The 23,893-nt window shown below is 44.7% G+C and overlaps 1 protein-coding gene across 1 annotated transcript in view; it reads right to left on the bottom strand.

Moving 5' to 3' along the window:
* Prkch (protein kinase C eta) overlaps nucleotides 1-23,893 on the bottom strand; it is a 195,133-nt gene that overhangs the window by 84,219 nt on the left and 87,021 nt on the right. The window contains exons 3-4 of the mRNA XM_021178757.3: nucleotides 2,307-2,457; nucleotides 1,031-1,065 (exon numbers count right to left, since the gene is read on the bottom strand). Coding sequence (XP_021034416.1) covers nucleotides 1,031-1,065; nucleotides 2,307-2,457 — 186 coding nt within the window. The remainder of the gene's footprint in view (nucleotides 1-1,030; nucleotides 1,066-2,306; nucleotides 2,458-23,893) is intronic.

The following is a 23,893-nucleotide window of genomic DNA, read 5'->3' as shown; positions in this document are numbered from 1 at the left end:
TGATACTAAGTTGATTTTACCTTAGAATTCTGAAAATGTATTTAATTGTAGATTTTTTTCTTACATTCATTCATTCATTGAGTTAGGGATCAAGACCATGGCCTGGTACATGCTACTAACTCATTTTAAAAATGAATTTAATTAAAAAAAACACACTGAGGACTTTTTACTTTATTTTTTTTAAATATTATTTATCCAATATATAGGAGTACATTGTAGCTGTCTTCAGACACACCAGAAGAGGGCATCAGATCCCATTAAAGATGGTTGTGAGCTGTCATGTGGTCGCTGGGAATTGAACTCAGGACCTCTAGAAGAACAGTCAGTTCTTGCTCTTAACAGTCAGTAATTGCTCTTAACCGCTGAGCCATTTATTTTATGTTTATGGTGCTTGGCCTGTGTGTATTTTTTGCCATAAGCATATAGTACCCCTGGAGGCCAGAAGAGGGCATCATATCCTCTAAACTTGCACAGTATAAGCAGCCATGTGGGTGCTCACGACTGAACCCCTACAACCTATGCAAAAACAAGTGCTCTTAACCAGGGAACCAACTCTCCAGACCCTCGGTTTTTTGTTTTGTTTTATTTCTGAAACCAGAAAGCTAAAAAGATAAAGCTAATTTGGAGAAGAGCATCCATTCCCTATGCAGGTGACATGAACACAGCATGTGACATCTCATCTTGTCAACAGTGCAATGTAAAAACCAAGACTTTTATCTCCAAGACTCAAGGGTGTGCTCACCCTTGTATACCTTGGACTCCTTCTTAGCTCTCTCAAGTTACTGAAGAGCGAACTTTAAGCTGCAAGGCTCTTCTGGGTGTTCTGACTTTAGAAATGAACAGATTCCCTCTATACTGTCAAATATGTCCAGGGTCTGGTAAGAACTAGAGTCTGCCATACGGGCGCCATGCGTCTTACGGAGAGTTATCATGGTATTGATAGGAGGCAGCCTGGCCTGTCTTCTGTTGGTATTGTCATATTTTCACAAAGAAGCACAATTAAACACGGTTGTAAACATGTTTTTCTTACCTTGGCATTGATAACCCTGTTTCCCAAATACTCCCCTGTTCAAGACAAAAGGGAGAAAAATTACTGTCAGTCAAATGGTTCAGTAATAACATCTATAATTATAGTTCTCTAGAAGAAGTATGTTCCCTGGTCCCTTATGAAAAACATCTCTTCGGGGAAGAGGCAAGGACAGTGTGATGTTCTGAGCCCTTGTTTATTACCAGGAGGCACAAAGAACACCAGCTGATGGATTAGACCGCTCCTGGTGATATAAACAGGAGGTGATGAGGGTTCCCGTTCCTCCTACCTTCAGCTGTCTCCTAAATCCTTAGTGAAAAGCAACTCAGCGCCTCCATTCACACACACACACACACACACACACACACACACACACACACACACTGCAGCTACCTGGCTCCAGCACTCTCCCTTGTCTTATCTCTACATCTCCCGCTGAAATCCACAGGGGGGCAGACGTGGTGCCACCATCTCCTTTCTGCTCATGGCTTGATTTATGACTCACCCTGATGTGTTCTATGGTAGTGTGTGTGTGTGTGTGTGTGTGTGTGTGTGTGTGTGTGTGTGTGTGTTGGGGGTCGGGAGTTGTAATTCTGTCTACAAATGCCATAAGTATGCTTAACCTTGACTCTCTTTGAAAGTAATTATTGCTTACATTTATTTTCTGCTATAGACTTGCCACTGCTTGTTCAGGCTTACTTCTTGTAAGACATTGCCCCAAGTCTTTAGAATTTCTCAACCTTTAATTACATTAGTTCCTAACTGCTGAAGGTGAGATGGTGGTAGAGGACCACTGGACGCCATGGCCTTCCTCCGGATGCCATATGTCTGGACACCACTGAGAACTAGGCTTTCTCACCACGATTATTCCTCATAACCGATCACACGATCCATGCCTTCCTCAAAGCATTAATAACTTCCTCAAAATTAATTTTCCTTTCTCCTCAGCCAGGTTTTCTAATTTATCAATTGATTGGCTCCTCTCTCTCTCTGATTCATGCTCTTTCATCTATTAGCATCTTCAATAAAGTAACTAGTATATGAAATAATATCTAACATTTGGGTCAGTGAATTGTTTAGTTTTGCTATTATTTTAGTAGGGGGTTTAAACCTGTTAAAAGAGGATCAATGTATCGAATAGGAGGCAAAAGTCAGATCTGAAGAATCGTATCCATTATGTTTTCTCCTGAAACCACACATAAGCCAAAGAAGCCTCTAACAGCAAGACCAGGGATGGAGGTGGGAGTGGCGTGGGGTGAGGGTAAACAGGCCGTCTCACCAGATGAACTCTCGGCAATGAGAGCAGTAGGTGGGCTGCCTCAGGTACGTGGCCATGAACTTATGTCCGTTCACTTGATGGACTCGTCTTCGCATAGCCCTTTGGCGCTTCCTGGTAAAATGCTTGAAGATGCGGTCTCTCTGGAGAGTGGCTGCGTGTTACAAGAGAGGAAAACATGGGCTGAGGATATGACTCAAAAAGTCCTCACCACACGATCATCAGGACCAGAGTTCAAATCCCCTTAAATAGCTTGGATGTAACACAGGGCTGTAGTCTGAGCTCTGGAGGAACTTGTGTAGAGACAGGAGGAACTTTGGGGTTCCTGGCAAACCAATTTAGTCTTCACTTCTGCCAACCTTACAACCTGGATGATGGGGTTGCCCAAACACAGTCGGCACAGACCCTCCCATGTTAGTCTGGATTAGGTAAACGTGGGTGGGTTCTGATTTATAAAAACAGTGGCTCCTAACTGAAGTCCTTGCAAACTGTGCAGCATCTAAGGACAGTGGATGTTTTCCATGCCATTATACTAGGCTTTCCCCAGCACGTGCAGAAATGTGACGATTAAAGCCAGCTTACGTTCCCAGGATGCTTCTGAAATAAATCACTGGTATAAAGAACATGTAAGAACCTATGTGAGAATAAATTAATAATTTTATAATCTAGACTAGAGTCAGTAAAAAAATTAATAATTTTATAATCTAGACTGACAGACAGTAACTGAGCAGCTGTATAGAGTGCAGAGCCATGCTTCAATATATCTGTCTATTCCTGAGGAGCTGCTCAACATAGCATGAACAGATCACCCATCATCTTGAACAGTTATCATTTCTTCATGATGGGAACATTCCAAACCCTTTCTTACAGCTACGTGATTAATATCATACAAGATTATTAACTACATCACCCTCTGTGTAGCAAAACACAAGAGTTTGCTATCTGGCTGTAACTGTTCTCAGTATCTAAAATGATTTTACTTAGGGTGTCTATTAGTGTGATAAAACACCATGACAAAGAAAGCAACTTGGGAAGAAAATGGTTTACTTCAGCTAACAACTCTATCCCTGAGGGGAGCCAGGACGGGAACTCAAACACTAGAAAAACCTGGAGGCAGGAGCTGAAGCGGAGGCCATGGAGGGATGATGCTTACTGGCTTGCTTCTCATGACTTGCTCGGTCTGCTTTCTTATACCATCTAAAACCACTTGTCTAGGAATGGCCCTACCCACAATGGGCTGGGCCCTCCCACATCAATCATTAATCAAAAAAAAAAAAATGCTCTAGAAACTTGCCTTACGGAGGCATTGTTTTTTTTTCAATTATGATTCCCTCTTCTTCAATATGTCTAGGTTTGTGTCAGTGACAAAACCCAATTGAGTCAATCACAAATAAATGTTATTGAGGAATTATAGAAACATAAGAAAGCATAGAAAATATTATACTCCTATGATGGAAGAAGGGTAGCCAACCCCTCAGGCTTTAAAAAATGAACAGATTCACAATTAGATATATAAAGTTCTGCTTGGCAAAGCACACAAAGAGTTGATAGAAACAAACTGAAGAGAAAGGGGGTTTGCAATACAAGGGAGAGGGTTACTACATAAGACATGTAGAAATCAGCCTGTCATAGTGGAACAGGCCTGAAATCTAGCTAATTGGGAGCTTGAGCCAGGAAGGTCACAAGTTCAAGACCAGCCTAGGGTATTTGGTGAATTCAAACCTAATCTGGGCTGTTTAGTGAGATCCTGTTTCCAGATAAAAAGTTTAAAAGAGATACAACTTGATGGGAAAGCACCTGGATAGAACACCCTAGACCCTAGGGAATGAAGAGGCGGGGAGGGAGGAGAGGAGGGAGGGAGGGAGGAACTCGAAGGACCCAATAAGGAAAACAAGTGAACAATCTCATAAAAATAAGGCTGAGATTATAAAAGACAATTTTAAAACTTCGCAGATAGCCAGTAAACATGTCAAGGTATCAAATCCTATGTTAAGACAGTCACTTAAGAACAAAACTAAATCATACTCTAACTCCTAAATTCATAAATATGAAGAGACTTGTGTGTGCACGCAGACAGTGGTTGGTGGGAGGATAAACTGGGATCCTGAATGTCCAGGACTTATGGTATGTTCTCAGTACAAAGCCTCAGCACTCCCATGTACCGAGCAGGCAGCACTGCCTTCCTAGCTCTGTCCAGGAAGGGGCAACAAAGAGCACATTCAAAACACTCAGCAAGAAGCATCAATCCATAGCACTAAAGATGGAAGCTATTTCAGAGATATTTGGCAGTGAGGACTAATATCTTTCAAAGTGTAAATGTGTATTTTCTTACATTCAGCAATGCACTTGAAGGATCTTTGGTTTTATATAAAAATATGCCAGTAAGCAAGAACATACAGTCTATCCAGGTATACGTACTGCAATCTGTTCCAGGAGAAGCTGGGTCAGCTAAGTACTATGTACACCCATGGCTCCAGTGTGCAGGAGGCTGAAGCAGGAGGATGAGCCCAGAGCACTGAGGACTATCTGGGTAACAAAGCGAGACCCTCAATTTTAAAAGTTCTTACATTGACAATAATCTAGATGCACTTGGAAGCAAAGGGGACACTACTACCCATGAGTGTGGGTCAGCACATCCAAGTTTCTTATATTCACGCATGGAAATGGCATAAGGAAACCCCGTTTCATACGCTAACATGCACTAATAAAAGGCAGAGGGGAAGTAGGGTCTATATTAGGAAGCCCAAAGAATATGCAAGAAGAGCCCAAGTGAATCTGGATAAAAAGCCATTGAACCCAGAGGCCCAGACACAGGTAAAAATTACAGCTGTTTTTGGTGTTGTAATACCTAATTCACTTCTCTCTCGTGTCTTCTGTCTCAAGGAGATAAAACAGAGTGCTGTCCTGCGCCCTGTGAGGACAATGCGTTATAGACTCAATATTTCTGCCAGGTTCTGCATCTCCATCTACAATGTTGGGCAATGGCTACACGAGGACAGAGTCACCCCACTGCCCTTCCCTTCCCCATGACGCTACCAAAAGTCTCTCAGGAACCCCTAGTGAACAGGCTCCAAGGTTCCCCGGGTGGCAGATGATAACTGTGAGGCTTAGGCACCGCCACTTGTGTGATCATCAGCCTGAGACACTGCTCAGGGGTGGCCAAAGCAGGATGAGCATTGAATTGCTAAACACTTACCATACCTACACACAAATTAAATTCTCTGTAGGAGTCTAATTACCGAGAACCTATTCATTTACTCCTTTAATACTACAAAGATGGGCTAAAAGGTCAGCTTGCCTGCATTTTTAATATTTCATGAATTAAATCCTTTTTGCTTGCTCAGTGGCAGTCTGCAGAGCGGTAGCATGAACTCTGAACTTTCTAGATTCCTTCTAAACCAGGAAATCCAAATCTGTTGCTGTCCTCTATGCTGCTCCGGTCTCCCATCCTCCCCAGAATACCTCTGTGTTTTCCAGCTAGACTCATCTTTATCCTACCTGCTTCAGAACTCAGCAGCCTTCACCAAATCCTCAGGCAGGTAAAATGCTCTCTAGCTGCATCACAGCAGCCTCATCTAAGCGTCAGCCCCGTGAGCCAGGCTTCTCTGCAGGTCCTGAACACACAGGGACTCTGCCTGCAGGCCACTCACCCTTTCCTGTATCCTTTCCTATGTGCACCTTTCTGTTTCAAAAGCAAATGTGCATGTGTACACACACAGACACACACACACATGCATGCCCCACATACACACCCGGGAATCCGCAAGACATCTGGACACAAAACTTTGGGGTTTGTGTTACCCTCAGTGACATCCTCTTGACTGATGCTATGAACAGGAAGGGGAGAGGGAACTCTCCCACTGCAGACCTGCAGAGCTTCCTCATTGCTTGGCCTGGTTTTCTGTTTACTTAGGTCAGAATTTAAAGGGCTATAAAAGACTACCTAATCATGACTGCGGCTCACGCCACCTGGGCTTTGAGAAATCTTTCAAATCATATTTCAGTCAGACACGTTGGGCAACCCCAACATGCTTTGCAGCTAAAACTTGCATCACAAGCTCTGCTTGGCTCCCAAGTGCCCAGGGCCTCTTAAATAAATAGGAAGTTGGCTCCAAGCCCCTGGCTAGGAAATGCACATTCCAGTCTCCAGGGGTCAGCAGCCTTGCAGCCCTGATATGTCCCTCCAGGAGCTGACCGAGAGCAGCCATTACCTGGATAGGGTGCAGGGCAAGTCTGTCAATGTCATGAAAAGGAACCTTGACAAGATTTCAGTGTCGCAAACCTGACTGCTAATCTGCATACGGCTTTGAGAACTGCCCGGTGCTCATGCCTAGGAACTACCATGTAATCCCCACGGTTAGGGATCATTTGCAAAAAGCTGTTGTGCACTAAAATTTATGTCACGTGAGGCTCCACCGAGGCAACGTGGAGCTCTGATCTCTCTTTAAATCAGCTTTAACTTTACCTCAAAAAAGGTAACGTCGGCGCCCTCAGAAGTTGTTTGTCTCACTAAGCTGATGTGAGGTTTTATTTGAAAAATGCTTTGGGCGCGTTCTGCCAAGGGGCGAGAGCAATGCTCACGGTTCCTAACTTTCTTTCTCTGTGTGCTCTTCGTTCTCGGAGTTTCCTGATATCTCTGGGAAGTAATACATTTTCTGGAAACTCAGAAACTAACAGGAAGGTTAAGTGGGGTCAAGCAGTCAGTGACATCAGAGAAGAGGCCAGATTCTGGTTTCTGCTGTCAAACTACAGAGTGACACCAACCCATGAACCCATGTCTGTCTCTCTCTCTCTCTTTCTCTCTCTCTCTCTCATTCTATTGAGAAAGTTGTTTTTACCACTTGTAGTAGATGGGAGAAAACAATCATGAGCAAAATAAACCAGGAAACCCTAAGGTTGGCCAATTAACCAAGTTACTAATCCTGACAAAATCAAATGCCCCATATGCTCCCACGACACATCTCAGGAAGGGGATGGGACAAAACAGGAGCATTTTCCTCCATGTCACTACACTCACAGAATAAGCCACTGTCTGATTACAAGGCTCTTTACAGGAAACATGATGCACACGAAGATGGGTGATCCTTGCTTAAAGCAATGCTGGTATGAACAGAGACAGGCTAGATGTGTGCAAAGCACACACTTAAGTGAGTCTTTACAAGTATACACCACCCGTGGGTGGGAGCCTTCGGCAGGAGGTGAGTAAAGAAGGAATCATGGGAGATGCATATATTGTCCTCCCGTGTGCTGTATAAAGGTGCTGCTGAGTCTAACAATTGCTTGGAGGAGAGAGATGCGAATTTGCTGAATTAAGATAGTGTCCAAGTTCCAGGAACTTCCGTCACTGCCAATGCCCAACATGGCACGGAAGTCTATGCCTTTTTAAACGGCAGCAAAGCCCCAGCAGAGGTACTGAAAAGCACAGAATCTTCTAAGTCATCCAAAGGAGTTTAACTGTAAGACCCACAGCAACTTCCAGATTCAGATGACACCATTCGACTCCTTGTCTAACGCTGGCTCTCTGGAAGCTGCATCCAGGTCTCCAAAGGATCCGCCTCCCTCCGAGGAAGACTGATCGATCCATACAAAGACCCACCAGGCTGAGAGCCGGACAGGTCAGCTACCAGTGCAAAGGAAGGGTGGAGAAGCAGCTAGCTTGTTACTGGACTGTCTCTCCTGAGTTGCACTGGTGAGGGGACTCGCTGTCATCGAAGCATTCCTTGGTAGCAGGAGGTAGGTCAGAACTTAACTAACTGTGGCAATCCGAAACGGCACCAAAGTTCTATTAAGAGCCATGAGGGTAACCTCTCACCAGGGTTGAGAAGACACCCTTACCTCCTATCTCCTCCTCCTCATCTCCTTTCCTTCCTCACTTCAGGGATCTAACACAACTCCAAAGTACATGCCTCTCAGGACTTGTAGAAGAAGCTCTGCTCCACCCTCACCCCCGGTTACTCTCATTGTACAGGTCTCAGTCTCCTTCATGGGAGATCAGACTTCTGGGCTTTCTGGATGGCCATTCATCTCTGTAGCAACTCATACTTGCTCCGTTCCCTTGGCTTCTCACAGTTGCTTAGAGACTGATGATCCCCAAATGTACACTCTAGCTACATCTTCTCTGTGGCTACTTAGCATCCCTCACTATATCTCTAAGTTGCATAAAACTTGACATTTATCAGACTGAACTTCCCTCAACACTGTCACTGTCCTCAGCAGTAACAGTTCCTTTATCCTTGGAGTCATCCAAAGATTCCGGGTGATATCTTGAGAGCCTTTGTTGGCTGTTTGCTTGTTCTTGCTCTGTTCTGTCAGTATCTACCATCATAGGCACAAAGCTGGAGACCAGGACTTAAATGGCAAGTGCCATCAGCCCTGTACTTTCCAAACACTCAAATTCAAGCAACCTCAGATCAAGAAGGCTTTCTTGCATGCATCTCTATTGAACAAGCACACACTCTTGCAACATAGCGTAACAAGTACATCGTATTTGCATTGTATTTAATATTATGATTAATCTAGAGATTATTTAAAATATACATGAGATGCAAATACTATGCATTTCATATACAGAGACTTAGTTGTTACCTCGACTTTGATATCTGTGAGGAATCCTAAAGCCAATAACCTCTTGCAAGTATCAAGAGGCAACTGGAGGTCACTTGGGAAAGAATTCCCAGAACAAGAGAAGATGGCAGGAACAAGATACAGAAGGAAAGGAAACCCACAAAGTATGCACTACTAACAGGTTTCCATGCTGGGCATCTGAGACTCCACACGTTGTGGGGAATCACAATGTAAAAGCAAAGCTTGAGGAGGGGTGAAGAAATTAGGTTTCTGTCCTCTGGCTGGCACATGCCATTGGAAGTTCACTAACTTACCAGCAGTTCCAGTTTCTTTCTGGTAAAAGGGAATATATCCAGAAAATCCAGGAACAAATTGCTAGCTTACTCTTCATTTCTTTATATTTTTCTATTACATAAATTATATATTCATATAGATGTTCATGTATGTTCATATATATATTCATATATATATATATATATATATATCACAGGTATATGATATATGGTCATATATTCACACATACATATATGTGGTATATTATATATACATATGGTATATGTGCATATATTATATATATAATTTATGTGCATATTCTATATGCTTCTTTAAACTCTTTGTGAAATGGACTTTAACTAGAATATTTTCCCAATGATAACTTTCAATGACTATGATACACAACACATTTGTGCTTCTGCACAAATGATTGAACCATATACATTACCTTCTGTCTTTTATTACCAAGTGTAAGAATCCTACGGTTCTTGTCATAAAAAAATGTTGAAATTTCCTACCTTCTTATTGTGATTCTATAAATACTTCATTTTCCCTGAATTGATTTCACCCATAAGTAAATGTGCCATGACCCCTTCTCTGGCCTTCCTATTTGAAAAAGAAAATTATTCACTGGATTACCACTAGGTTTCCGAATGACATGGGAAAGTTTCTCTTCCATCAAGCCTGGAATTTAGGGGCACTTCTCACTGTTACTCTCAGTATTATTTTATCTAGAAAGTTCTCAAAATAGCCTAGTACGTCATCTTGGACTCAAGTTAGATTACCCTTTGCTGGTTTTATTTGCTCAAAATGTAAACATTTTTCAATTATCTGGGTATTTTTCTTGTCTTTTGTTACAAAACTTCACTGAGAGAAGATGACCCTTCACAAACTCCTGTCCTGACAACTTTTTAAACATCGTAGAGAAGTGAAGCACGCTTTGTTCACTGTTGCTGTTCTGGTTTAGAAAGCTATCACTACGGGAAATGCACACAATTCAGAGACTATATTAAAAAAATTACCCTAAAGCCAGGCTTGGTGGCACACATCTTTAATCCCCGCACTAGGGAGGCAGAGGCAGGCCAGCCTGATCTACATAGTGAATTCCAGGACAGCCAGAGCTACATAGTGAGATACTGTCTTAAAAGTGGGGTGGGAGGTTGTCTAAACAACACCTGTAAGGTTGGAGATTCCCAGCACCCACACAGTGGCTTCCAGCCTCCTGTAAGCCCTATTACAAGGGATCTCATGTCCCCTTCTGCCTATACAGAGATCAGGCACACTCTAGACAGACACATGTGTAGGCAAACATAAAATGAAAACAGATAAAGATATAAAATTAAAAAAGAAATGAAGTCATCCTAATCCTTACTATACAAACAGCCACCAAATGCCTTCGCAAACATGCCAAATACATACATGACATAGACACAGTCTTAAATTAATGTTGTCATGCATGCCCTGAAGTGCTGCTCTAACTGCTTTTTAGCCCTCGCCCCAATCTCCACATTTTTCTTTAATGGCTAGTATTAATACTGAAGCTACCACAGACCCATCATCTCTTATACAACAAATACATATCGCAATTGACATGACTGAGAGTCTGAGCACAGCTCTCCCCATGGAAGCTAGGCTTCTCTTGCCTAGAATCTGTTTTTCTCTTTTACTTGAAGCTTGGGGACTTGCTCCACCCCCACCTCAGCCTCTAACCCCAGGTTGGTCTTCCTTCCTCACACACAAAAAAGATTCTTACACAAACAAAGTATCCAACCCAAATCTTTTCCAGATAAACATGTGTTTCCTGCCCGTTCGTTTGGCTTATTCCATTTCCCTTTCAGTCCCCCCCCACCCCCTCCCGCACCCCTCTCCTTTTCCACTGGTGGCTTCCTAAGGTCCTTTCTGAGCTCCCAAGTTTTGGGCAGAGGATTTAGATAACCCTACTGGGCATGAGCCATGGAGACAGCTGCCAAGTCACTTCCTTCTCCAGTTCCACTGCTGGAAATTCCACTTCCCCAACTTCACTGCCTCCCATGGCTGACCCACCATGACTTAAAAAAAAAAAGAAAAAAAAAAACCTACCCTGTTCACTGGAATCAAACTGATACAAAGCCTTACATTGAAAGTAAGGTGATAGTGATCACAGTCAACTCCCTGCAACACTCGTGAGAGATTTAAACATGAGTTACTGTCTTCTTCTTTTCTTCTTCTTCTTCTTCTTCTTCTTCTTCTTCTTCTTCTTCTTCTTCTTCTTCTTCTTCTTCTTCTTCTTCTTCGTAATTAAAAAAAAAGAATAGGCAAAGAGACGCTTCCTTTAATCCAATGTCATTTATATTATTTGGTCACTCCCTCTCAGAGGCTAAAAAAAATACCTTAGGAAGCCACCAGTGGAAAAGGAGAGGGGTGCGGGAGGGGGTGGGGGGGGACTGAAAGGGAAAGCATACATCTTGGCTGCCAAACTGGGGCTTTTGCTTTCACTTAACAATTAGATTATTCCTTGAATTAAACAATAACTAAATTAAGTTTAAAAGATTTTAAGAATTAAGCATGCTTGTATTTTGGGTTTGTGGTATAAGTAAAGGTTTGACGGGGACATTTAACTTCTAATGAAAATAGGTGTTTGGATGAAATTCCCTCCTCTGTGTTCTTTATTCGGTGCTACCAGAAATGGATCCAACTCAAGTTCATTGAAAAGGGTCTTTCTCTATTATTACCTTAACTTAATCTATGGCACTGAGTAGGAGCTTTGAGAACTTCAGCTCTCATGGCATCTGAAGGGGCTGCACAAGCTGACAAAGGAGAAAAGCAGTCAGTCGTCCTACTTACCTGTAAAGCCTATGACAGTGCAGCAAGATAGACCCAGAGGTGCAGTAGTAGCACCTTGGGCTCAAGCAACAGCTGCCTAAATTGAACTTAAGTAAGGTCCAAGGGAACTCATGCCTAGTCCTCAACCTAGCCAGCTACCCAAGGCTGGAGAGGTCATTGACCCCAGAGCAGAGCGGGGATATACTACATCCTATTTGGAAAAACAACCAATGCAAGAGACATGAAGCACCTTATATGCTCAAAGCTCAAGACCACCTACAAGTGTAAGAAGAGGTTAGTGTGGGTGGGCCCAACTCACTGGCAGCAGGGCTACCCTTGGGCAGGCTGTACAGGATAGTATAAGAAAGCAGACTGGGCAAGCCTTGAGGACCAAGCCAGTAAGCAACACTCCTTCATGGCCTCTGCTTCAGTCCCTGTCTCTGGGTTACTGCTTTGAGTTCCTGCCCTGACTTCCCTGGATGAAATAATCCTTTCCTCCCCAAGTTGCTTTTGGTCATGGTGTTTTATCATAGCAAGAGAAACCCTAATCCCATTGGATAAAAGGACAAACGTTGAGAGACCTGGTATGAAGTTACAACGTTGAACAGAGGCAATACTCTGGACAAAGCTATCTTGTGGGCATAAGGAACCCTATACAAGTCCCTTGTTGCCTCTGAGCTGAGTTACCAGTAGAGTTCCCTAGAAACCGAAAAGGCTGAGCTAAGTGATTGGTGGGGTTTTTTTTTTGGTGTTCTTTTTTTCCTCATTCCTACGAGTCTGTGTAACTAGTGAAACTAGCTTCAAAGAATGAGGGTGAAGTAAAGATGACCTTCACTCTGTAAACACTTCAAAATGAGGAAGAGGGTCCTCAAAGATCCATGCGCCTTAAAAATGGTAATCCAAAATGATAAATATGTAGGTAGATATAAACAAAGATAGAGAAAGGAAGCAATGATAGCTAACAAGACTTCAAAAGACAAAATATTTACAACCAAACACTTGCATATAAGCCAGGAGAAAGAGGCAGGCTAACTAAGCCCATTCCACTGCTCTACGTGGGGCCTGCAGTACTGAACTTTAGACTTCATTGCAGACATGTCAGGATTCCATGCATGACCTCTTACAGAGAGCTTCTCTTCTACAAACCAGCAGAGACAAGGGGAATGGAATTAGTAAAACATACTGGCAGGAAGATTCTTGATCTAACTCAAAGCAAAACACTAAGCACAAGACATGCAGAGCACCTGAATACCTGAAAATACTACTATGATGGACCGGATGTGACCGCATAATGGACACAGGCGGTTTCACCAGAAGGATATATTGGTATGGTATCTGTATTTACTGCATAGCAGGGGACAACATTTACTTATCATGTAAATAGTGTTTAGTGCAGAGGGTCTGAGAAGAGAGGGGTCGAGTACTGTCTCGGCGCCCACCTGGAACTCCCTGAAGAAGATGCTACGGATGCTGAGCTCACACGCTTTTTAGTTCCGAAGCGCACCACAGCTTGGCAGTTTCTAATTCAAGGAGATTTCCTTTCATTCCTCTAAGACAAGAATTGCCAGTTCATGGGGCAGATCTCTGCTTGCTCCCAGAGAAACCATGGCACTATCTTTCAGTGGCTTTACCTTTTTTTTTTTTTTTTCAACTTCGCTGTGATAAAGTCTAGCACGTCCCAGTCTCAGGAAGATTCGGTGTTGTGAATATCGTCATCGTCTTGTGTTACGGCACTGTCATAGCATGTTCTTAATTAGTACTTCCCTAATTCCTAGGCACATTGAGCATGTATTTAGTAGTTCTTCATCAGACAAAAATGTCTATTCAAGTCTAAAGAAGCAGTTCTCTTTCATTTGAACCGTAACTTCCGTGGGAACTTTTTTTTTTTTCTTAAAGAATCTAGTGGGTTTTTTTTTTCCTATTGAGAGAAGAAATATGTCATTACATTGGTTCCATAGAATTCAACTGAATACTCCCTGGCTAAGACACACAGACTGAACATAAAGGTAGCAGAAAAGGTATTTGAGCCAAAATATATAGAATAAGGTTGTTGGTTTTTTGTTTTTTGTTTTTTTTTTTTATAAAACTTCTCATTAAACAAGATAGCACAGCGTAAGATGTGACATTTCAATGTCTTAAAAAATAATCCAAATGACACCGATTCTTTCTCCATTCATAGTTCCAGCACACAAGCACAGCCTTTTCATTTTCCTGGCCTCTTTCGGATGAATCTTGTTAGCCTCATTATCAAGTTCCTAATTAATGGACACAGCCCTGACTGTAGCAACTGTCACTGTAGCTAGTCAACTGTGGCAGAGTCCAGGGGACACACATTCCAGGACCCCAGAGGCTCTGCAAGGAACAATTCTGGGTGTGACCACTTGCCTTTGTTCTGGAAGGAGGCACTAAGCTATTGTACAGACCGCCTTGAAAAAATATTCAACTTCATCTTTGATGACAGAGATCAAAACCAACAGAGGAACTCGAGCCCTCTGAATGTCAAGCATTTACAAACAGCCACCGTGTGCCGTGAGAAATGGAGTTGACTCGGTTCTCCAAGCTTCTATCTGAGCTGTCACTCAAAGCTTACAGACTTAATGTAAACAGAGTCACCCGATGCAAGGACACAGAGACGACGGTGCTCTTCCTGGCCCTCACTCTTGCCTTCAGTCTAGTATTTGTACTGAACAAGAAAATAGGAGCGGCTTCATGTGACCCACAAGGAATAGAGCTTTTTGTGTTTCCATCAATTCCCCAGACTAACTGGAAACTCCTGTAAAACTGGAGGGGTGGGTTCTAAAATAATTAAGAGATAATTCCATCTTGCTTTAGCTCTGCTCCCTTAAGAACCTTGTTTTAGTCAAATTTGGTGGCACAGACCTCCTTGAATCCCAGTTCCTAGGGCTGCTGGGGCAGGCGACCATGCCTGCCCCAAACTCTTGCACACATTCAGCTGCCTGTATATTTTGTGTGCCTTTTGTTCTTAAAGATTTTTTTTAAATGTCTTGCAGGTCAGAACTAAATTTTATGGTTTTGTATCCTCTCAATCTGCTATAATAAGCAAAAGTTCAAGGCCTGCCTGAGCAGTAGAGGGAGTTCAAGGCTAGCAGAGGCAGTTTAGCCAGACCTTATGTCCAAAAAGGTAAAAAGAAGGCTGGGAACACAGCTCGGTGGGAGAGAGCTCGCTTAGCCGGCATGAGACCCTGTGTTTAAAAGTAAAAAGAGAACAGTTTCAACCTTTGGCCTTGAATACCACAATGGGACATGAACCACCCCATTCAGGGTCCCTTGAAATATCTAAGCAATAAAAGGATGAAACCAGAGCTTCTGAAAGCTGGTCTGCCTCCTTCTCCAAAGAGGTTTAAAGGCACATAGAAAAAGCAAGGTAGAAAAGTGGGGGGGGGGGGGGGAGAGACATTTTTAACAACAATTTAGTCATGTAAGTAACCACTGACTCCCAGAACCACACCAGTAGGGACTGGACTATCTTCCATGAAATGTCTCCCTTATCCAAACTGAGACCTGCCTCTGAAAGAAAGACTTAGTGTGTCAGGGCCAACTTAGAGATGAACACAGATGTCAAAATTGCACTGATCATATATCAATCAACCTTTGGGAAGAGTCCGTCATAAACAGCACTGTCTGCTCAAATCAGAGCAAAGGTGGGTTCTGAGGTCCGGCGATAAAATGAGACTTCCAGAGGGAAGCTGCCTCTGCTCTCCACAAGGACCCGCACGTCCCCAACAAGGGCCTGCACGTCCCCACTTCCTCATCCACTTCCATCAGGATCGTGCCCTGACTCACCAGAAGGGAAAGAGTCCAATACTGTAACACAACAACTTTCCATGTTTTCTTCTGATAAAATTCCTCTGTTAACAAAGGTATGGATTGCTTCACACGACCACTGAAGAGAAGATATTCTGAACAGAAACGACTTTAAAATAAGCTACAGACTCTCCACCTAACAGGATGAGCGACAGGGGACTGTCACCCTTCCCTATCTGCAGCAAACACAAAACACAACTGGGCTCCACACAGAATAAACTGCTATGTGAAACAAAAGAGGCTTTCCCCGGTTGAAGGGCTATTCAGAGGAGACCCCTCATGCAAGGCAGTGTGGGTGAAGGGATCTGTCCAGTCTTGCTTCTACAGCTTCGGGTTGGTGCAATCTGTAAGCTTTATCTCAGCCATGCGCCTGGCAGCTTGAGAACTGTCATTAGAATCAGTAACTAAGGCGATTACAGTTTCGTCTGTTTGGATGTTTTCATGGAAGGTGCTGGCACAGACCGGCACAACAGGGACTGTGTCAGAGTGGCAGTGTGGGTGCATGCAGAGGCAGGGATATGTAAACCTTCCCTGAACAACAACTACAACAACACACAAATGAAACTATCCCAGTTGCTCCAAGGGCTGCTTTCTATTGGCCTGGGGGTCAAGGGTAGCCTCTCCAGAAAGAGGAGGACATGGGACTGCCTTAGATGAAAAAAAAAAATCACTCAGTTTTGCTAAGTTCCTGGACCTGGGATCAAGAATAATAGGCTTAAATTCCTAAATGTGGCATGTGTGGCCTTTCATTTAAGACCTGTGCCAGCTCCAATGAGAAGTCAAGGGGCTTAATGATTATTTGGTTCCCAGATGTTAGAAGCTGTTTGGGAAGGATTAGAAGGTGTGACCTTGTTGAAAGAGGTATGTCAGTGGGTGTGGGCTTTGATATCTCACTCTCCCATGCACATGTGTGCCTCTCTCTCTCTCTCTCTCTCTCTCTCTCTCTCTCTCTCTCTCTCTCTCTCTCTCTCTCTCTGCCTCATGGTCATGTCTTAACTCTCCCAGCTACTGCTCCAGCACCATGCCTACCTGCCTGCTGCCATGCTCCCCACCATAATGATCAAGGACTCTGTCATGGTTTATATATGCTTGGCCCAGGGAGAGGTACTATTAGAAGACATGGCCTTGTTGGAATAGGTATGTCACCATGGGCATGGAATTTAAGACCCTCATCTTAGCTGCCTGGGAGCCAGTATTCTGCTATTAGCCTTCATAGAAAGATGTAGATCTCTCAGCTCCTTCTGCACCATGTCTGCCGGTATACTGCCACATTGCTGCCTAACTAAGACAGACTCTAAGCCTCTGAAGCTGTAAGCCCCAAATAAACTGTTCTCTAAGTTGCTTCAATAACAGCATCTTATCACAGCGATAGAAAATTAACTAAGACAAGGAAGCTGTTTAGCTTCCAAACCTAGCCCAGCATCCCCTTCTAAAAGACAGCCTCAGACTTGTGGTGTGCACATTGCTTAATGCCCATCTCCTGCTGGGCTTCTACTTACCACACACTCACCTGCCATGGCTTCTCACCTTCCCAAAACTAAACCTCACAAAGCACTCCCTCACCCTCAGGCCTCTGCAGAGCTTCACAGCCCACCACACTCTCTCCAGCTCTTCCTGTGTCTCTCCTCAGTTCTAATGCTCTCCCGTGCTGAGGGAGTGCTCTGTGCAGCCTTTGCACTCTGTGTGTGTGCATTCAGTTACCTGTGTATTTCTGCCTTTAGCCCTGCAAGATGACAACACTCTTGCAGGCAAGACCTAAACGCTATGGGTTTGCATCCTCCCGACGACATCTGTGTCAGAGACTGTCCGACTACCATGAATAGTGTCTCTGTAGATTATACGTAAGTGCTATTAAAAACTATAAAATGCAATTTCAAGAGCTCTTATCTCATTCCTGTGTCCCTGGATGCTACACTCCAAAGGGACTTCTTGTTTCCTAAGGGCCATCCTGACAGGCCACAATGACGCTGAGAAGGAGCCTGCCACTGGAGCCATCTGTGAACCTTATACTCTAACACACTTTCACCCAGAGATGCAGGTACCTTCACACCAACACCCTTTGTAGCCTGGAAAACAAATGCTTGGTGCACACACACCTTGTCCATCAGAAATGTGTATGGAGTGTGAATAAGAGAAAGCACAGGAGCTCCTGTGAGTGTGTGCACATGCTCATGTGTGCACACACTTGTAAAGAGCAGGGCCTTCAATAAGCTCCCAGCTTACTGCAATGTGTCTGCCAGTGACCAGAGATTCTGAGACTCCACCTCTCAGTGAGCCCATTTGAGGTGTGACCAAGAATCTGCATGCTACGTCCTGAGAACCGGCGGTCCAGCAGGAAGGACACACAAGCCAGTAAACAGAAAAAGGACAAAAGCAACTGTCGTCTTATCTCCGGTCTATGTGGCCATTGTGCTAGGAGACATGAGAAGAAGCCCAAGAACTGTCCAGGAATCTTCAACATATTTGGAGTAGGTGATGCCTGAATTGGATCTAAAGTTTTGGGGTGTCAGTAGGAACAGGGTTTTTCAGCAACCTGCATCCTGCCAAACTCCTACAGCAAATGACTGCTTTTCAGGCCTTGGACAAAAATCTTCAAAACTGTGTATCTGCAGCAGGCCGTGTTATAATCAGACCTTATTGCTCACCCAGCCTGGCCAGCCCTGTAGTCCATATCAGCTCTGACCACTGCCATCCTTACCTCTCCTTACTCTCCCACCCTGCTTGCTAATTCAAGTGACCAACTTCAGAGAGGCCTCGGGGCTTGAGAACTTTCAGTCTGAGTGTGACTGACTGCCCTCCTCACAGCTCCCACAGAAGCAAGGCCACCACCCTCCTTAAGCAGCAGCAGCACACTGTCCTGTTCAGCCTAGAAGGGGGGGGGCAGAAAGATGCATGCCTGGTGTCCACAGTACACTCAGGCGGGAGTGAATGGGTGAGTGAATGAATCCATGTTTGTGTGAGGCAGTAAATGGGAGTGAGAGTGTAAAAGAGCCTAACACACTTAGGTCCTTACACGCCTTGTGCTCTGACCAGACTGGAGCATGTATGATAGACATGTAGGTATGAAGTTTTACAAGGAGCCAGCTTCTGGTTGGGACCAGAGAGAGAAGTGTAAGGCTTCCCAGGTCACAGGGAGGCCTGACAGATCTCTACAGCAAACTCCCCTATTGTCCAAGTGCTGGCAAGGTGAGGCCAAGGAAAGACCATTATGAAAAGGCTGGATAGGAATGACTAGGCAAGATCATGTGTAATTGTTTCCGTGTGTATTAGGTTAAGAAAAAAATGTAGGACTACCCTCTGCAACTACAACCAAATCCATTCACTCCTTGCTGCATTTTTGTTTGTGTGTTTGTGTTGTTATGTTTTGCTGTCTTTTAAGGTTTCACTATGTGGCACTGGCTGTCCTGGAACTTACAGTATAGACCAGGCTAGTCTCAAACACAAAGATCTACCTGCTTCCCCAGGGGTGGGGTTAATGGTGTGTCCCACCAAACCCAGCTGGATCTTTGATTTTTATACAAAGCCTCATTATGTAGCCTAGGCTGGGTTTAAACTTCCAGTCCTTCTGCCGAAGCCTCTCAAATTACGGGGTTATCCGCTACGCTCAGCTTCCAATTAACTTAGTAATGTCCAATCGTTGTGCTTCTATCAGTATCACCTAAAACTAACTACACATTTTGATAAGAAGTGACCGGTATGCAAAGCTCAGGAAATGGCATCCCTTACAGGGAACCATGGGAGAGAGATGTACCCTCAGAACGCTACTCCTTACACAGAAGACAGAGGTACCCCCTGGAACTCCACTCTTTCAACCGCTAGATGATGATGACTAAAAACTAACAGGAGCAGCGATAACCTTTGCTGAGTCTCCTTCAGTCCTCCTGGTTAGGTAACTCAACTCATAGCAACGATCCACACCCGAGATGTAAGCCAATCAAATGCCTTCAAAACTCAGACCAGGTTTGGTTTTATACCTGCAACCATCTCCCTCCATCAAGGGCCAGAAGGAAATGCAGTTGAAGGTGAGAGAGGTCAGGTCTTTTGCCTGTGTTCCAACCTAAGCTATGCATGTGAGCTTCTTTCTGGCAATCTAAGACAGCAGGAAGGGACTGCCAACACCGGCGGCATGCTATCTCTGGCTCTTCCAGGAATGGGAAGCCTGCCTCTGCGGGACCCAAGGGAGTGGGTTTCTCAGTAGAGCCACAGATGGCCACAGAGAGTCAGTCCTTGGTTCTCCATCTGCAGGCTAACTGCTGTGGTCATGTGGTCTTTCAGAACACCGAAACGCTGCCATCCGAACACGAGACCTTCACCTGCAGCCGGACCAATCATTAGCATGAGGGGCACATCCTTAAGACCCGCAGCAGCTGGCCACTGATTTAAGGTCGAGTTCATGCTGCCAAGTAGGGTTGGATTGAGTTTGCTTGGGAGACAGATTGACAGAGATGCTCTAAGCAGCCAATCCCCCCTCCCTTCCTCCTGTTCCCAGTCTGTCTTTTCCCAGTGACAAGTGGCTCACTTAGTGGAATTGGCTTTGGACTTTGCAAGGTCCAGTTTCTGTCTGGAGAAGAGACCATGACAATGTGCAGAGCAGGGGTGGAGAGGTGTGTGCCAAATTCCCAGAGTTCCCCCCTGAGACCCATGCTCAAAGGGGCTGGGAGAAAACAGCACCTAGCTTCACGAGCAGCAAGCAGTTCTCAACCTGTGGGTCACAACCCCCACAGGGGCTGCACATCAGATACCCTGCATATCAGATATTTATACCATGATTCATAACGCTACCAAAATTACAGTTATGAAGCAGCAATGAAATCGTTTTATGGTTGGGAGTCACCACAACTTGAGGAACTGTATTAAAGGGTTGAGAACCACTGCTCTAGACCTATCCCATACACACAAGGACGTGTTACTTGGTACAAAAACCCATGTTATGACTTTGGAACAACTCTGGTCCGATCTGAAATCTGGTGAGACTAATCAAAAGAGGCCACAAAAGACAGACCATCCATGGAACCCCGTGAGCAGAACTAGTTCTGCTAAGCCTCATAGGAGCTGGAGTTTGATGCCTCTAAGGGCCAACTGTATTCACATGTGTGTGGGAGCCATGTGTTTGAGGCTAGCATTCCTGGCAAAGCAGGGCAAACTGGGGGCTGGGGAGGGGGTTCGATGGGCAAGAGCACTAGCTGAGCAAGCGCAAGGACCTGAGTTTAAATACCTGGTACCCATTTAGTGACAAAAAGCAAGCTAGGGCCATGAACACCTGGAAGCCCAGGGCTGGGGAGGAGGGGAAGACAGGAGGCTCTCTGGAGCTTGCTGGCTGACAGCGTAACAGGAAAGCAGTTAAGTTCCAAGTTCAGCAAAACACAGGGTCTCAAGGGAATAAGGTGGAACACGATAGAGGCAGAAGCCCAAAGTCTTCATCTGGCCTTTGACGTGCACACGAGCTCACACAAATACCAAACACACACACACACACACACACACACACACACACACTGCATGCACAAGATGGGAAAGCAGGGTCAAGGCAAACTATGGTAGCTAAACCATAATGCTATGGAGCCTGGCAGACATCACCCAGCCACCTCCTTTTCCTTTATTAAGTCCACCCAGGTACACACACAAGCGTCTAATGTACAGAGGTTCAAGACCCCTATGCATCTTCCTAGTTCAGTTATTTTGCTTTGTTAGCAATAGGGTCTCTGGGTCCAGGTTTTAACAGTTGTAATCTTCTCTGCTCTGGGACACTCAGAGATCTCTAAACCACCCATCAGGGAACCCTGGGCAGAGCTCTCAGATGGGGGCCTAATCCCACCACTAATGCCTGGATTCCTTCCTTTTGAAAATCAGTCTCATGAACCATATTGTATTGGGCCTCAAGCAAGAACGACTTTGTAATTCCTCTGGGGACTTTTATCATATTTAGAGACATTTTTCTGATTGCCACAATAATAGCAGAGCATGCACAATAATAGCAGAGCATGCATGTGGCTGGCATCTAGTGGGCAGAGGCCAGGGAAGCTGGCAGGCAGCCCACTGTGCAGAGCACAGTCCCACCGGCAGTGAGCATAGAGAATGCGAGAAACCCCACAGCACTTGTGCTCTGGAGACCTTCCTTTGAGGGAAAAGGTATTTGTTGCTTAAAAATAAATGAAAACTTCTGCTCTAGGACCCCTGCATGAACTCCAAACTATTCAGCAAAGGGTTGGTCCTTTGTGAGGGGCTTTAAAGTGCAGAAATAGCACGGATTTTCACATCAGACGCTTGCTTTTAAAGACGAATCAAAAGCTGTTATAAAGAGCTAAGGGTCTGTCTTTTGTCCCGCTCAATTCACCACTGGTTGGGAGAATCAAGGGCCCTGCAGCCACCATGGAGCACACAGCAGCAAACCTCCAGCTGAGACCCCTTGAAAATCAGCCAGCGCAGAGAAAGCAGACAGGGGCAGCCTGTTTGTGCGGGTGGGAAGCCATGGGTGTGGCCTTCACAGAGCTCAATTCTCTGTCAGTCTGGCAGAGAGTCAGAAGTTAAATATATTGCTTCTTTTAGGAAGGAAGGTGAACAATGGCTTCTTCATTTGAAACCACAATGGGAAGTTAGGAAGGGGCGGAGCCTAATTCTCAAGATGGAACACTGCCTGAGCTGCAGTGTTAATGTCCTTGCTCTTCGGTCTCCAAGACACTTTTCCAGCCACTGCTATTTACTGTTTACTAACTCTAGTTAATCCCAGGGGTTAACTGGCACCTTTTGGTACCAAAAATAAACACACAAGAGGAATTTTGATTCTGGGGTCAAGGGGAGGGAATACAGCCAGCCTTCACCTTCACAAATGCTTCTTGCTGTCCTGAGGTTCTCTGAGGTACATCTTGGCACAAGGAAGTAACACTCAGCCACGGATAGGCTGGCCCTTCCAGATTGCACAGCTCCACAGCACATTCCTGTAAGCCCCCTTCATCTTCCATCCCTGGATTCTTCCATGGATCTCCAAGATCTGCATGTGCCGTCATTACCCATCACACTGAAACGTATTTAATGAACTCCCTCTGGAGACTGTGAGCGTTTGTGAGACAGGAATGCTGACACATCTGACTCTCTGTCATGAGGATAGAAGCTCATGCCCAGATCATGGGGAATAAAAGCCTGATCTGTCAGAGTATGATCTACTAAATCTATACTGCAGCCCGAGTCCTCTCCCACACTGTACGTGAAGGCTGCATTGTAAGAACACAAGCCCAGAAGTCACTTCAGTAAACAACAGTCAAAGAACAGGACAGACCTGTGCGGCTGTTAGGTCTTCCTCCAGGAAGCTTTCCATACGCGAAACAATCACAGGGTGGAGAAATTCAACAAACAGCTGCCTTTGAGGTGGCAGAAGGCACACTCTCCCTTTTCAAGTTTAATCAGCCCGTCAAACGGCCTTGACTTTACACATCCAGCCAAGAAGCACAGCTTCCACATCAGTCCTTAGAGGCGTGTATATGAAACTCACATACACACACTGCAGCCACAAAGCCCTTCCAACTAGATGCCAGCCACTGTGTCTGTCAAAACTGTGGTCCCTCTCCAGGCAGAGTAAGCATCACATGGCACACACAGAAGTAATTCACGTGGCTTTCTGCTTGAGTCCGTGAACTGTCTGAAAATACAAATACTGTCCCATTCATTGTTTTATTACCAGGACACAACTGGTGCCATAATATTGGCATATGGGAGTAGAATATTGAGTGGAAAATGATCTTGGCCTATAAGACACAAGATAACTGTTCACTTCCTCCTCAGCCTTTTTCCCCACTGGCCCCATTTTTTTTCCTTCCCTCCTCCCCTCCTCCAGAACTTGTGAGGCAGAGGGAGACCTTCTTATAAAAGTATCTGACTATCCCAGTCAATCAAGCATCAACGCATCTATTGCTTACACACTTTCCTAATTTCACACAACAACAACAACAACAACACCATCATGTGCATGAGTGTTTTGCTTGCATGCATTATCTCTGCACCATATGCATGCCTGGAGCACATGGAGACTGAAAGATGGCACCAGATCGCCTAGAGCTAGAGTTACAGACGATTGTGAGCTATGACGTGGGTGCTGGGAATCAACCCCAAGTCCTCTGGAAGAGCAGCCAGAG

This window comes from Mus caroli, unplaced genomic scaffold (genome assembly GCF_978045245.1).
Source record: "Mus caroli unplaced genomic scaffold, Mus_caroli_1 scaffold_14, whole genome shotgun sequence".
Lineage (NCBI taxonomy): Eukaryota > Metazoa > Chordata > Mammalia > Rodentia > Muridae > Mus > Mus caroli.
This window is presented reverse-complemented; position numbering and strand designations above follow the sequence as displayed.